At 36.4% G+C, this 13,522-nt stretch overlaps 1 protein-coding gene across 2 annotated transcripts; it reads left to right on the forward strand.

The window, feature by feature from the left end:
- The first annotated feature begins 4,189 nt into the window (after positions 1–4,189).
- On the forward strand, positions 4,190–8,539 carry vipb (vasoactive intestinal peptide b). Of its 2 annotated transcripts, XM_047810142.1 has the most exons (7): positions 4,191–4,386; positions 5,251–5,371; positions 5,478–5,564; positions 5,747–5,851; positions 6,291–6,422; positions 7,782–7,887; positions 8,335–8,539. In XM_047810142.1, exons 2-7 carry the CDS (start codon positions 5,253–5,255, stop codon positions 8,341–8,343), a joined length of 558 nt encoding a protein of 185 aa, XP_047666098.1. In that variant the 5' UTR covers positions 4,191–4,386; positions 5,251–5,252; the 3' UTR covers positions 8,344–8,539. The 2 variants fall into 2 exon arrangements, with proteins under 2 accessions (XP_027008888.1, XP_047666098.1); XM_027153087.2 differs by lacking the exon at positions 7,782–7,887 and having other exon boundaries at positions 4,190–4,386.
- Positions 8,540–13,522: the final 4,983 nt, after the last annotated feature.

Here is a 13,522-nt window from a genome sequence, read left to right on the forward strand (position 1 = left end):
TTTATGTAAAAGCATCTTGTTTATTTGACATTAAACCAAATCAAAATGGATAAGACATGCTATTTTGTACATAGTTTAAATTGACCTGGTATATGGTTAAAGACTATGCCAGTAAGACCTAAAATTAACACATGGGAAAACTCTTGGTTTGAGATGGCCGAGGTCAGTACTGGTCTGGTGACCCTAAAGTGTCCTTCAGTTCCAGATTAACCCTGGGGCATGTGCATGATTGCAGATTCACATTGGGGTACTGTCCAAGGTCAACAAGGTTCATGCATATGGTTCTAGATTAACACTGGGCCAGGCTTGTTTTGTAATTGACCCTAAGTCAGACACGTGGTGTGAGATCAACATTGGGGCAGGCCAATGGTCTGAGCATGGTCATAGTTTACATTTGCTTCAAGATCAGTGATGGGACTTAATGAAATCTAAGGTAGGTGCATGGACTTGGATGAACATAGGTCATGTGTATGGTTCAAGATCAACAGGCAGGTTTTGTTATAAGATCTGGGTCAGAGTCATATTCTGAGATCTACCATGTCCATGGTCTACAGTCAACACTGGAGCAATGAAATTCTTCAAGATAGATACTGGACCAGCATGTTATGACATTGACTCTGGGACATATGCACAGTCTAAGACTGCATGATTGAGATTTACAATAGGTTAGATAGCTTGTCTGAGAACAACACAGGAGTAGGAGCTTGGTTCTATCCCGAATTTAGCGCAGGCATATGGAACGTGTTTGTGATGAGACCAATGATTCTCTCACACACAGTGGAAGTATGAAGGTCTGTAACTAAGGTGCAACCAAGGTAAAGGTCAGTTAAAAATCTGAGAAGTACACTTGGACCAGGGCTGTAACCCTGACCAGGGCAGTAACTTGGACCAGGGCTGTAACTGAGAAAGACAATGCGCTAGAAAATGATCTAGAGCAGAAAGCCTTGCATTTTGAATAGAAATACAAAAACGTTTTGGCAAGATAAACTGACTGCTCATGATGTTGGTGGATTCAGGATGCTGGGAAGTGACCCAACAGGGGCTGGAAGGACAAAAGTCCACTTACTAAGACATGCTGATCCTGTAACTTTATACTTAATATTTTACTAAACATTCTTAAGAAAGACACTAGCTATAATATTATAAAGGCAGGATGCTGCTGGGTCACTTATCACCACACTTACAAGACCTCTCCTATGGTGTTTACTGTTTCTGAAAACCCTAATGTAACACCTGATGCAATATGCACGTCTTGGTAGCAAAAACATCCTTCAGTTATTTTCTATATTTTCTGCTTTTGAAGTTTTATAAAGTGGCTTACTCACTGACCTGAATCTACAGCAGATGAAAATGAGAGGTCCAATCTGATTAGTGAACATGCAGAATGCTGTAATCTGATTGACCCTGTGGGCCAATGCACTCGGGGAGTTGGAGATGCGCATAGGCAACTTGTAATGATGAAACACGATGCCTGTAATGACCAGCCCAACTCTCTCCTCGTCATAAGTTTATGAATCTAATAAGGGTGATGATGAACACGATGCGTCCTGTGACATCTGAAAACCGATATATGAAAGCAATTGGGGAGAAAATAGACTACAGTTTTAGGCTATACACAGACTTAGGTGTGTTTATGTCTTAAATAAAATAAATGTGACCAAACATCTAAACAGATCAATTTAGTATATTTATTTCTAGGCAAATAAACTCCTTGGCTAAATGTTTTGATAGAGGTACCATGTCAATTTATGATATTTGGCTTGAATGATCGATATAGATACAACATCACACAAATGTAGGCTTTATGCAAATAAGCAGTTCCTGGAACGTCAACCACTAATGACACCACCTCAGTCCTTTTCGTTTATTTAAGCTTATAACAAGGTACCTTACAGTGTTTAGCTGCAGAACTCACATGCCAAGCTAGCTAACTTAGCTAATATTAATAATGCACATATAGATTTGATTGCGATTTTCACTAGTTTCACTATCATCAATTAAATAACTAAGGATATCAAAATTGAGAGTAAAATTATACTAGTGTCAGCCTGCAACAATTTTAAGGTAATTTTTAGCAATTAAGCAGCTAGTAAACTATTTTCTCTAATGTACATAAGCCTTTCTGTGATGGCTTTAGGAAATGGGGATGTTACCAAACATCGCACTTGTGCATATTCATAGATTCTAGTATTTTTAATGAGAATAAACATGATAAAAACAAGATCAGTACAAAGACATATTATATGAAGAATGACACAAAATAAATCACTCTCACTCACTCATTTTCTATTTGCTTTTGCTTATCCGAACTACCTCAGGTCACAGGGAGCCTGTGCCTATCTCAGGCGTCATCAGGCATCGAGGCAGGATACACCCTGGACGGAGTGCCAACCCATCACAGGGCACACACACACCCTCTCATTCACTCACACACTACGGACAATTTTCCAGAGATGCCAATCAACCTACCATGCATGTCTTTGGACTGGGGGAGGAAACCGGAGTACCCGGAGGAAACCCCTGAGGCACGGGGAGAACATGCAAACTCCACACACACAAGGCGGAGGCGGGAATCGAACCCCGACCCTGGAGGTGTGAGGCAAACGTGCTAACCACTAAGCCACCGTGCCCCCCCCAAATAAATCAAATGCTTTTAATTAAAATATATTTTGAACATTTAAGAAATTTAGCTACATTATAACTGCATTTCATGTTACCAAGAAACCACAAACCAACCTACAGTATATGTTCCATCCGAAAGCACTGACACTGGAGACTCATTCCATAAATAATAGACATTTTTCATCTGCCCAAACAAATCCTTGTGTGTTAGCAGTCACTATAGCAACAATTAACATGTTGGAACAAGTCTATTCATTTAAACTTGCTAATTGAAATACAGCTGGAACAGAGCTGCTGCGATAGAAAATTAATCAACACATTCTGATGAATCTAGAATTGTCTAGAACTGGAAATGTAATTTACACATATGATATGTTTTTTTGTTTAAAAGCAGATTTTATAGTCTAGTCCTTAAAGAAGGCTAAATCACAGTGATAAATCAGTGATTTAATCAGTTCCTGTGCATTAATAACCTTCATTTTTAAAATAATTCTACAGAGACCTTTAAGGACCCACAGTGGTGCAGATGCTGTCTCACATGGTTTTCAGGGTTTCTGGTTTAAGCCTGGGGGCACGGTGGCTTAGTGGTTAGCACGTTTGCCTCACACCTCCAGGGTTGGGGATTTGATTCCCGCCTCCGCCTTGTGTGTGTGGAGTTTGCATGTTCTCACCGTGCCTCAGGAGTTTCCTCCGGGTACTCCGGTTTCCTCCCCAGGTCCAAAGACATGCATGGTAGGTTGATTGGCATCTCTGGAAAATTGCCTGTAGTGTGTGAATGTGTGAGTGAATGAGAGTGTGTGTGTGCACTGTGATGGGTTGGCACTCCGTCCAGGGTGTATCCTGCCTTGATGCCCGATGACGCCTGAGATAGGCACAGGCTCCCCGTGACCCGAGAAGTTCAGATAAGCGGTAGGAAATGAATGAATGAATGAATGAATGAATGAATGGTTTAAGCCTGGGTCTCTGTGGCTGTTTAATTTTGTGTGTTTTCTACATGGGTTTCCTCCTGGTTCTTCAGTTTCCTCTTACCTTCCCAAAAACATGCAGGCAGGATTACTGTCTACAGTATGTTCAAATACACAAATGTCTAAATATGTGCGTGAAAATGTTATGAACTGGTGGCCATTGCAGATCGCATTCCTGCTTCATGACAGTTTTCCTGGGATGGAACCCACATCCTCCATCCCTGACCAGGATAAAAGGCTTACTGAAGGTGAATGAAATTGGATATAGTAGATCATTTTAGTTTAGTTAGTTTGTGTGTGTGTGTGTGTGTGTGTGTGTGTGTGTGTGTGTGTGTGTGTGTGTGTGTGTGTGTGTGTGTGTGTGTGTGTGTGTGTGTGTGTTTCTCTAAACAACTGTTCATTTGATCACTTTGCACACAGGCGGTCACTAGTAAAAGTGAGTCAGCCTCGCATCTCTCAGACAAATGCGATTTGTTCACGTGCATTCGAGGACCAGACCACCGGCGATTAATTTCCTCTCCGTCATTTCTCTGCTCGAGCTCGATTCTACCGGGACGTTCATGACGCAGGGAAGTGTCAGAGGAAAACGAAACGACCGTCTGTATAAAATGCGGCCGGCGGAGGAGGAGAAGAGCAGAGGTCGAGGTGCTACAGCAAATCTGAGCAACACGACGAGAAAGAAGAAAGAAAACTTTCTTTGATTTTTCTCTCGTAGGATTTTTGTGCGCTCGGACTGCGCGCTGCTGTTGTGGTTCCAGCACCTCGGACAGAGTCTTTTGAGGTCCACATACCTGCGACAGTGAGTAAAAATATATATAAAAATATCTGAAAATTATTACCTTAAAGCACGATCTTATCTTTATATCTTTATCTTTATATATTCAGCAACGAACTGATTTGCAAACCGATTTGTATGAATGCTTTTGAATTTCTATGGTTATCATTTATATTTCTAATACATATTTAGAATTTCTATTCATTATTTTCGGGTTTTTTGTTTGTTTGTTTGTTTGTTTGTTTGTTGTTTGTTGTTTGTTGGTTTGTTGGTCAAAAATAAATCTATAAATTTAGTTTATGAATTTTTAAAGTCTAGTAAAAGATTAAACAGCTAGAAATGTGAGAAATTTAGTTTGAGATGAAATGTCTGAAATTCTACAAACCTGTCAAAAAATTCTGGAAACTCTGTTTAAAATGAAACATCAAAAATCTTAAGATTTAAAATTAAACATTGATAAATGACATCTATAAAAGTGTGGAAATTGGTGAGAAAAATGTTTAGGATTAAACACCTAGAAACGGTCGAAAATCAGATGAAGCTTAAATACGAGTAAGAGATTTGGTGTGAAATTGTTTATCAGATAATATTTTAATTCAGCACATCTCTATAGTTAAATATGCTTGTCCAACACCGTTTAAGAAAATAAAGGAATCAAACTTTTAATAAGTGTTCATAACTTTAATATATGTTTTATCTGGGAGGGACGATGCATGCCACGTCCCTTTAATTAGATTAGGATTCCAAAGCTGTAAAGATACTTACTGCTTAAGGAATGAAAAAAGCTCCATTGCTTATACCAATCTAGAGACAGAGAAATGTACAGTTTGGTATACCTTCATTTCCCAGAATGCACTTTATCCATGCTCATGAGGTTTTTTGTGTTAGATATGAGGAATGCGAGAAGATCAGTGGGCACCTCGGAGCTGTGCTTTATGGCTCTGTGTAGCCTGTTGTGCTGCAGGACACTTTCAGCTCTCCCGGCCATCAACACCTACTCTGCCATCAGGTGAGAAGATCGATAGCTGCTCTGAATTCACTCTGAGAAATGCAACGTGCATGAAATGATAAATCACAGAGTAAAGTGAAGATTGACATACAATGATGCTCTGTAGGTCAGGCAGCCTGAGTCGTGATGGAGAGCCATCTCAGGACCTGGAAGTATACAAACTTCTGTATGAAATTGCAAACAGAGTGGAAAGGTAATAAAATTCATTAATTAATAAATATGTATGACTTTAGATTCAGAAAAGTGAACGGTATATCAAATAAATAAGGTGCATTCAAGAATTTTGGAATGTTTAATAAATAAAAGCACCTTTTTCATTATAAAAGGCTACATATTTATATTATTTCTTAATCATTTTCATACAATTTCACGCAGACCTCCGAGACATGCGGATGGACTTTTCACCAGCGGATACAGCAAGCTCCTCGGACAACTTTCAGCCAAAGAATACCTTGAATCCTTACTTGCAAAGCGTGTCAGGCAAATATCTTTATTTCCTTATCCATTATCCACTTTCACATCTGATTTACAGCACAGTATAGAGGTTAGATTTGTATATACTTGTTTTATTTTAAGACATATATTTATGTGTCCTGAAAATTCAGTCTCCTCTACTCATGACTGTTAATGTGATTAAACTTACTAATGGCTGTCCAGTGTGTCTCACATAGTGGAATATTTAACGACTACAAATATCTGTCCAAACAGAATTACACAATAAGATATTGAATTAACTTTACAAATATCTGTTCATTTGGAAAAAATATTTAATTAAGATCACATATACAAATTTTCTTAAAAAGCAGAATATTGAATTATGCTTACAAATAGATGTCTAGTGTATTAAATACAGAGTGATAATTTTATTAAGGTTAGGAATATCTGTGCAATAAAAAGCACATGTTGGCTTTATTTCCAGTGATGAGCTGAGCGCAGATGACCTACGCATGAAACGCCACTCGGATGCGGTGTTTACAGACAACTACAGCCGGTATCGCAAGCAGATGGCAGCCAAAAAGTACCTGAACACGGTCTTAGCAGGAAAGAGAAGGTAGGAAAGATGGCTATAAGATTATAACATTGTAAATGTGTGTAGGATGTTTCTTGCACGTGCATGTAATATTTACATTACTGGAATGCATCAAATTCTTCCTTTTCACTTATTATTTGCACTAACTGCATTTCACTAATTGCCTCTGTACTCTGACAATAACAATATTTTTTAACCAAATCTAATATAAACAATATATACACATGAAAGTAATTTCCATAAAGCACAATTTTTATTTACACTGATTTTTAAACCGAATTATAGAAATTGTTTTTTAAGATTTTAGAAATTCATATTAAGATCAAATATCTAGAACCTTTAGTAATTCAGTCCAAGATTAAAGGTCTAGATTTTTTTTTCTTTACATTTGATTTAAAATTAAATATCCAAAATTATGGTAATTCAATTTATGAGTAAATCTAAAAAAATTTAGAAAAACAATTCCAGTTTAATCAGCTAGAAATATGAGAAATTCTGTTCAAGATAAAAAAAAATCAGAAACTATGTTCTATGAACTCAGATTAAAAATTAATATTTGATAAATTCTACAATCCCAGTTTCAAATTTAATTGACAAAATTTTAAGTTGAATATTTGAGAAATTCTAAAAAAAAAGTTTAAAAACTAACTTCTATGAACAAAGTTTAAGATTAAACATGGGTAAATTCTAAAAACAGTTTAAAATGAAATAGCTAATATTCTAGAAATTCTATGTTTAAAGATGAAACGATAAACATCTGTAAATGGTAGACATAAATATTATGAAATGCTACAGAAACGTAATATAGTAAGAAAGAATGAAACTAATTTGGTTTAAGATCAATAATCTTATTTAGTTCTTTAGTAATTATTTAGCTAATACCTACAAATAAACAATCTAATACTGACACTGAAAGCTAGAACTAAAAAAAACTAAATTCAGTTTTTGTTCTGAAATGCTGATTTTGATCTAATTTTTTTTTGTTTTGTTTAAAGGAGAAACTAAAAATGCAGTAATACAAAAAGGACCAAATAACAGGACAATCTAAAATGAAATATTATTAATTTATCATTTAAACTATTCATGCGAGTTGGGATTTTAGCTGGTCTGTGGGTGGGTGTGAGGGGTCCCTAAGTCCCACCCACATTGATGGGTATGCTAGGTGGTATCATAAACGGCATCATGTATCTTTATCATAGAGAAGCACATGTAGTGCACCTTTAGTAAGCCTACAGTATAAAGATTTAGCTTAAATAATGTTTAAAGATGAAAGACACATGTTAAAGGAAGAAACGTTGATCAGGGAAATCATTCTCACTGCTGGATTCTTGATCCTTAAAGCTATGAGAAGCTACACACTGTTTTGCTATTTCCTTATAGCCCAGAAGATGCCTTAATGCTGTCTAACCAGTCCAAAAGCACCGACTCATCTTTACCTCAGAGCTACGAGGATGAGTTCGATCAGCTCCTCCAGCAGCTCCCTCTAGTATGACTGCTTTCCTCCAGGTCTTAACTTGTGTATCTGTGTACGCGAGAAGGTCCGACTCACCACTAATCCACTTACGCTGGTGTTTGCTGAATTAACACTGCTTTTGCTTCATTCTTATCGTTCTCTTACACGTAGAGGAAGCGTATCACTGCTCCTTTGTAAATCTGAAGGAAATGCTTTAACAGCTTTAAGGTCCCCCAGTGTGATGCAAAAACATATTTCCTTCCTTCCTTCCTTCCTTCCTTCCTTCCTTCCTTCCTTCCTTCCTTCCCTTTTTCCTTCTTTCTTTCTTTCTTTCTTTCTTTCTTTCTTTCTTTCTTTCTTTCTTTCTTTCTTTCTTTCTTTCTTTCTTTCTTTTCTCCCTTCCTCCTTCATTCCTTTCTTTCTTTCTTTCTTTCTTTCTTTCTTTCTTTCTTTCTTTCTTTCTTTCTTTCTTTCTTTCAGAGCATCTAGATGACGACGACGATGTGGCACCTTAAACACTGGACCTATAATCTGTCTACTGTAAAATAATCATAACAAATTATATCAACATGTGTGGCAAAGATGATTACTGTTGTATTTGTCCATCAAAGAGCTATTATTTTTTAAGATGGCTGCTGGTGTCTGAAATTGTATCCAAACAAAGACAAATAATAAAAATGTTTAAAAAGAGAAGAAGGAAGTTGTTGTTTTGTAGTTTGTCAGGGAAATGTGTTCAGCGAAGCAAACAGACAAAGGATGCTGTTTCAGCAAAGGATACTGTTTATCCACCGTGTGTAAAATTAACATGAGAAAATAAATAGGTCTTATTTAATAAACAAACAAACAAATAAATAAATATTTTTTTGTAAAAAAAATCTAAAACAAAAATCTACAACAAAAAAAAAACATAAACCTTGAATATAGTCACATTTCTTTATCATTAAATGTATTAGTTATTAAATGAACAATAAACTCAAGGAATGATTATTAAATCTATTTTCAGCCATTTAAAGCTTAGAATAATTTGCTCCGTATGCACGATTATGTAAAATAATTTGCTACCAAGCAGAAAAATTATTTACGAACAGAACAAGAAAAAAATGTATAGAACAAGAGGCAAATTTATATTTGTTATAAATGGAAAGAACAGTGCACATATATTTCATATTTTCACTTGTTAAGACATGATTTTGCAGTATTTCTAAACACGTGCGTGAACTAAACAAATCCTGAAAAGAAAGGAAGAAAAAAAAACAGTGAACATTTAATGTTAAAATTTTAATTAAAATTTAATGTTAAAATTTAAATTAAATATATGAAATAGATGTACGTGTAAATTTTTAAATAGGAAACATCAGAACATTTTCGAAGCTGTGGATGTAGATTTGGTATATAGAGACGAAACAGAGAGTTGACACTGGTTCTTTATTCCAGCTGAGAGAGTTAGAGAGGGTGTGTACATCAGGGTGGGAAATGGTAAGTCTGTGTCATGCTGACCAGTAAATGTTCTGTTTACATGAACGCTTAAATTTACACTGTTTACCTTCTCCATGATGAAGCAATGTGGATGATTAATCCTTCTAAAAGACAAAACAAAACAAGAGCAGGGACACGTCTGCCGCCATCAAGTCTAGTCTTTCTTTTTTCTACTAATTTGTCTTACTCGGAATTTCCTTCAAATATCCCATGACTAGGTTTGGATCAATGACATAATGTTCGGACGGATCGACCTGTGCCAGTCTTACATTTTAGAGATTCACAGCTTCTAGAAAGTCATAATTTCTCATTTTTTTTGTATTAACATCACAGTTCAGTATATTAAAGTTGGACTTTGAACTAACTCTCTATGAAAATAAAATGTAAAAGTATTTCAAGCTCTTAGAATCATTTTAAAATAAGGGTTAACAAAGAAATGAAATTTAAAAAAATAAATGAATAAACGAATAAATAAAAAGGAAAAATTGGTAATTATTGAATACTTAATCACAGAATTGAATACTTATCAATTATTCATTCATTCATCATCTACCGCTTATCCAAACTTCTCGGGTCACGGGGAGCCTGTGCCTATCTCAGGCGTCATCGGGCATCGAGGCAGGATACACCCTGGACGGAGTGCCAACCCATCACAGGGCACACACACACTCTCATTCACTCACACACTCACACACTACGGACAATTTTCCAGAGATGCCAATCAACCTACCATGCATGTCTTTGGACGGGGGAGGAAACCGGAGTACCCGGAGGAAACCCCCGAGGCACAGGGAGAACATGCAAACTCCACACACACAAGGCGGAGGCGGGAATCGAACCCTCAACCCTGGAGGTGTGAGGCGAACCTGCTAACCACTAAGCCACCATTTCAATTATTTGAAATTTATTTTTTAAACTTCTTCTGAGAACGTGAAATACATTATTACGTTTTATTTTCGTAGAGAGTTCCTTCAAAGTCCAATTTTATCATATTTAAATTGAATGTTCAAATATTTTTTAGCATGCATGTCTATTCACCTGAATCTAATTGTAATGCTTAAACAGTAAACATCTCTGACTTTGTGACTGCTATATATAACTGAACACGAAGCTTCAAGACAAAGCTGTTTAGAGAGAAAAAAAAAACAGCTGGAGGTCATAAAAAGGACAACAAAGCTCTGAATGTTCTAATGGTTTAATGAAATAAGGCTTTGAGTTCCTGAACATGAACATGACCAGGTTAGAACATCTCTGAAGGAAACAGAAAGAAAGCTACTAAAGGAAAACTCTTTTATACTTTTGACCTTGCTGTGAACTTGACTCTGATTGAATCAATTAAAAAAATCGAATCAGTTCCTCCGCTGGTTCTAATCATAAATCTGTATAAATCCTACAAACACTCAACCGCTTAGTCTTGAGATATTCTGCTAACAAACAGACATACAGATGGACGGACAAACACACATCCTTAATAAATAAGTCCTTCACTATTTAGTTTTCATATAGACAAAACCTAGAGAGAGGTACCAGAGTCAACACCTTGTATGAATTTTGAAGTTTATTAGTATTTGGTTCATCTCGTTGGTTTGGTTTGAACTCGAGCTGGAGGGAACTCTCCAAGTTTCTATGAAACTTTACAGTATAATCGATTTTAGATCAAATCCACCAGTCCTTTAAACATGTGCTTCAGTGGAAGAGATAAAACTCACTTAAAATTTGATATTTTTGTGATCGGGGGTGGGAGGGGGCACAGTGGCTTAGTGGTTAGCAGGTTCGCCTCACACCTCAGTGTCGGGGTTTGATTCCCGCCTCCACCTTGTGTGTGTGGAGTTTGCATGTTCTCCCCGTGCCTCGGGGGTTTCCTCCGGGTACTCCGGTTTTGGTCCAAAGACATGCATGGTAGGTTGATTGGCATCTCTGGAAAATTCTCCATTGTGTGTGAGTGAATGAGAGTGTGTGTGTGCCCTGTGATGGGTTGGCACTCCGTCCAGGGTGTATCCTGCCTTGATGCCCGATGACGCCTGAGATTCCCGTGACCGAGAAGTTCGAAAATGAGTGAGTGGTCATGGGGTTAATATCACACATTTGCTTACATTTAAACAAGGAGGTAGAAATTGTCCAACAATGGGAATACAGAAAACAACGGAATACTGAAAGCAATTAAATATTATATATATATATATATATATATATATATATATATATATATATATATATATATATATATATATATATATAAGAAATACAAAGAAATCTAAGATTGTTGATTCTGTTGCAGTCTTTTGGACTCCACCGTATGTATATGCGATATACTACACAGCACATATAATTATAGAAATGCATGTTTAAATAGTAATAACTCATATAAATCATTAAAAAATAATTGAAATAGTTCTCATATTTTTAAGTCAAATGTACAGCTTGAGATAAAAATGCACTTTCAAAATGAGTTATCTAGCAGGACCCTATCAGTTATTATTTAAAGATACAAAATATAAATAAATTGTAAGATAGATAGATAGATACCTGGAATAAATAGATAGATACCTGGAATAAATAGATAGATAGATACCTGGAATAAATAGATACCTTGAATGGATGGATGGATGGATGGATGGATGGATGGATGGATAGATAGATAGATAGATAATCTGTCCCAGGACAGATTGCTGTACCAGTCTGTGTCCAGCAGAGGGCGGGTTTTATAAGCAAAAATCTCCGTCAACCCTGTAGAACGTTACACTAATTGCAAATTTTCTTGTTTTTAGCAACTTTAGTGTGTACTTTTTTTCCTGGTAGTGTGATATGTTTTATTGTAGAACATTTGAAGGTCAACAATACGCAAAGATTCATATACACAAAGGTACCCTTGATGGTACCACCCCAGCAAGAGTATGATAAGTATGAGTATGATGAGTATGATTAGTACCTTTAGTTGAGAATGTAAGATACAGAGAGAACTTTGACGGAGATGTGAAGCTGTTGGGAAGCGGGCAAAAGAAGGAAGTGAAGAGAAAAAGAAAAGCAGGAGATTAGCATTCTCTTGGAAAACGACCAGAAATACACTATAAAAACCAAGAGCGCAAAGAGGAAGCGGCCCAAACTGACAAGCTTCCTCTCATGTCATTCTTCATCTGAGGAACCCGTCTGCCATTCACAGATATCCAGTGATGGCTGGGTGTGATGATATAACAAAAAGACACAGACAGAAATGTTTATTTTTAATTTGGGCTACTTGCTAAAAAGGTCTTGCTACAAAGGTCTGTGTTCCCTTGAGTTCACCCATGACTTCCACATGCAGTAAATTTATGAATGAATTTATGTTGGAACTAATGACATAGCAGCCATGACTCTGTTTTATGGAATATTAAATGGTGTAGTTTTGCCTTTTGCCGCACAGTCTCTTTAGAGCCACTGTGTGATTTCATAACATGAAAACTGAATTGAAATTGAATTTGATATAACAGATTTGTGTGTGTGGCAAATTTAAATAAATGAACAAATGCATATGTGAACTAGACACTTGTCCTATGGATTGACATTGGAGACCGATCACCTGGTTCCCATAAGTATCTGAAAGATGAATTTTCAATAAAATGTATTTCTCTATTACTGCTAATGCATGGGACCATGGTGGTCCAGCAGCAGGATCCTGAGGCCTGGGTTTAATGGGGTTAGTCCCGAGGGGTTAACTTTCAGTGCCAGACCCAAGCCTGTATAAAATGGAAGGGTCCAATTGCTTAATGTGCAGCAGGTTATGTAAATAAAGTGTTTTTTTTTTAATCCATTATTTTATAAGGCCCACAGTAGAATGTTCAGTAGTTAACCATTTCTTGTAGATCCACACACTAACACACACAGGTCCTCTGTTATTATGAGGACCTTCCACTGACATAACGATTACTTCAATTCCTCATGGGAACCAGGTGAATGACTCCACAAAGTGAAAAACTGTCAGATATTTTAATTCTTGTGAGGAGATTATTCCTTAGTCTGCATAGGTATTTATTTATTTATTTGTTGAAAAAAATATCAGCTTTTCTTTAATAAAACCAATAAACTAATACACACAAACACAATAAAATACCTTTTTGTTTGTTTCGTGAGGACACTATTCCCTTCTGTTAATGTTGCAAAATAATCATATTCTTTCACCTTAATAAAAAAATATTTGGAATAAACAAAAGGCAGA

The sequence above is a fragment of the Tachysurus fulvidraco genome, chromosome 2, assembly GCF_022655615.1.
Source record: "Tachysurus fulvidraco isolate hzauxx_2018 chromosome 2, HZAU_PFXX_2.0, whole genome shotgun sequence".
In the NCBI taxonomy this organism is placed as follows: Eukaryota; Metazoa; Chordata; class Actinopteri; order Siluriformes; family Bagridae; genus Tachysurus; species Tachysurus fulvidraco.

What these genes read in the sequence shown, in the direction of transcription:
- vipb (XM_047810142.1), top strand. Translation starts at nt 5,253, where the DNA reads ATGAGGAATGCGAGAAGATCAGTGGGCACCTCGGAGCTGTGCTTTATG. An exon ending in AACACCTACTCTGCCATCAG is followed by an intron (nt 5,372 to 5,477) that starts GTGAGAAGATCG and finishes GATGCTCTGTAG; the next exon opens with GTCAGGCAGCCTGAGTCGTG. An exon ending in ATTGCAAACAGAGTGGAAAG is followed by an intron (nt 5,565 to 5,746) that starts GTAATAAAATTC and finishes AATTTCACGCAG; the next exon opens with ACCTCCGAGACATGCGGATG.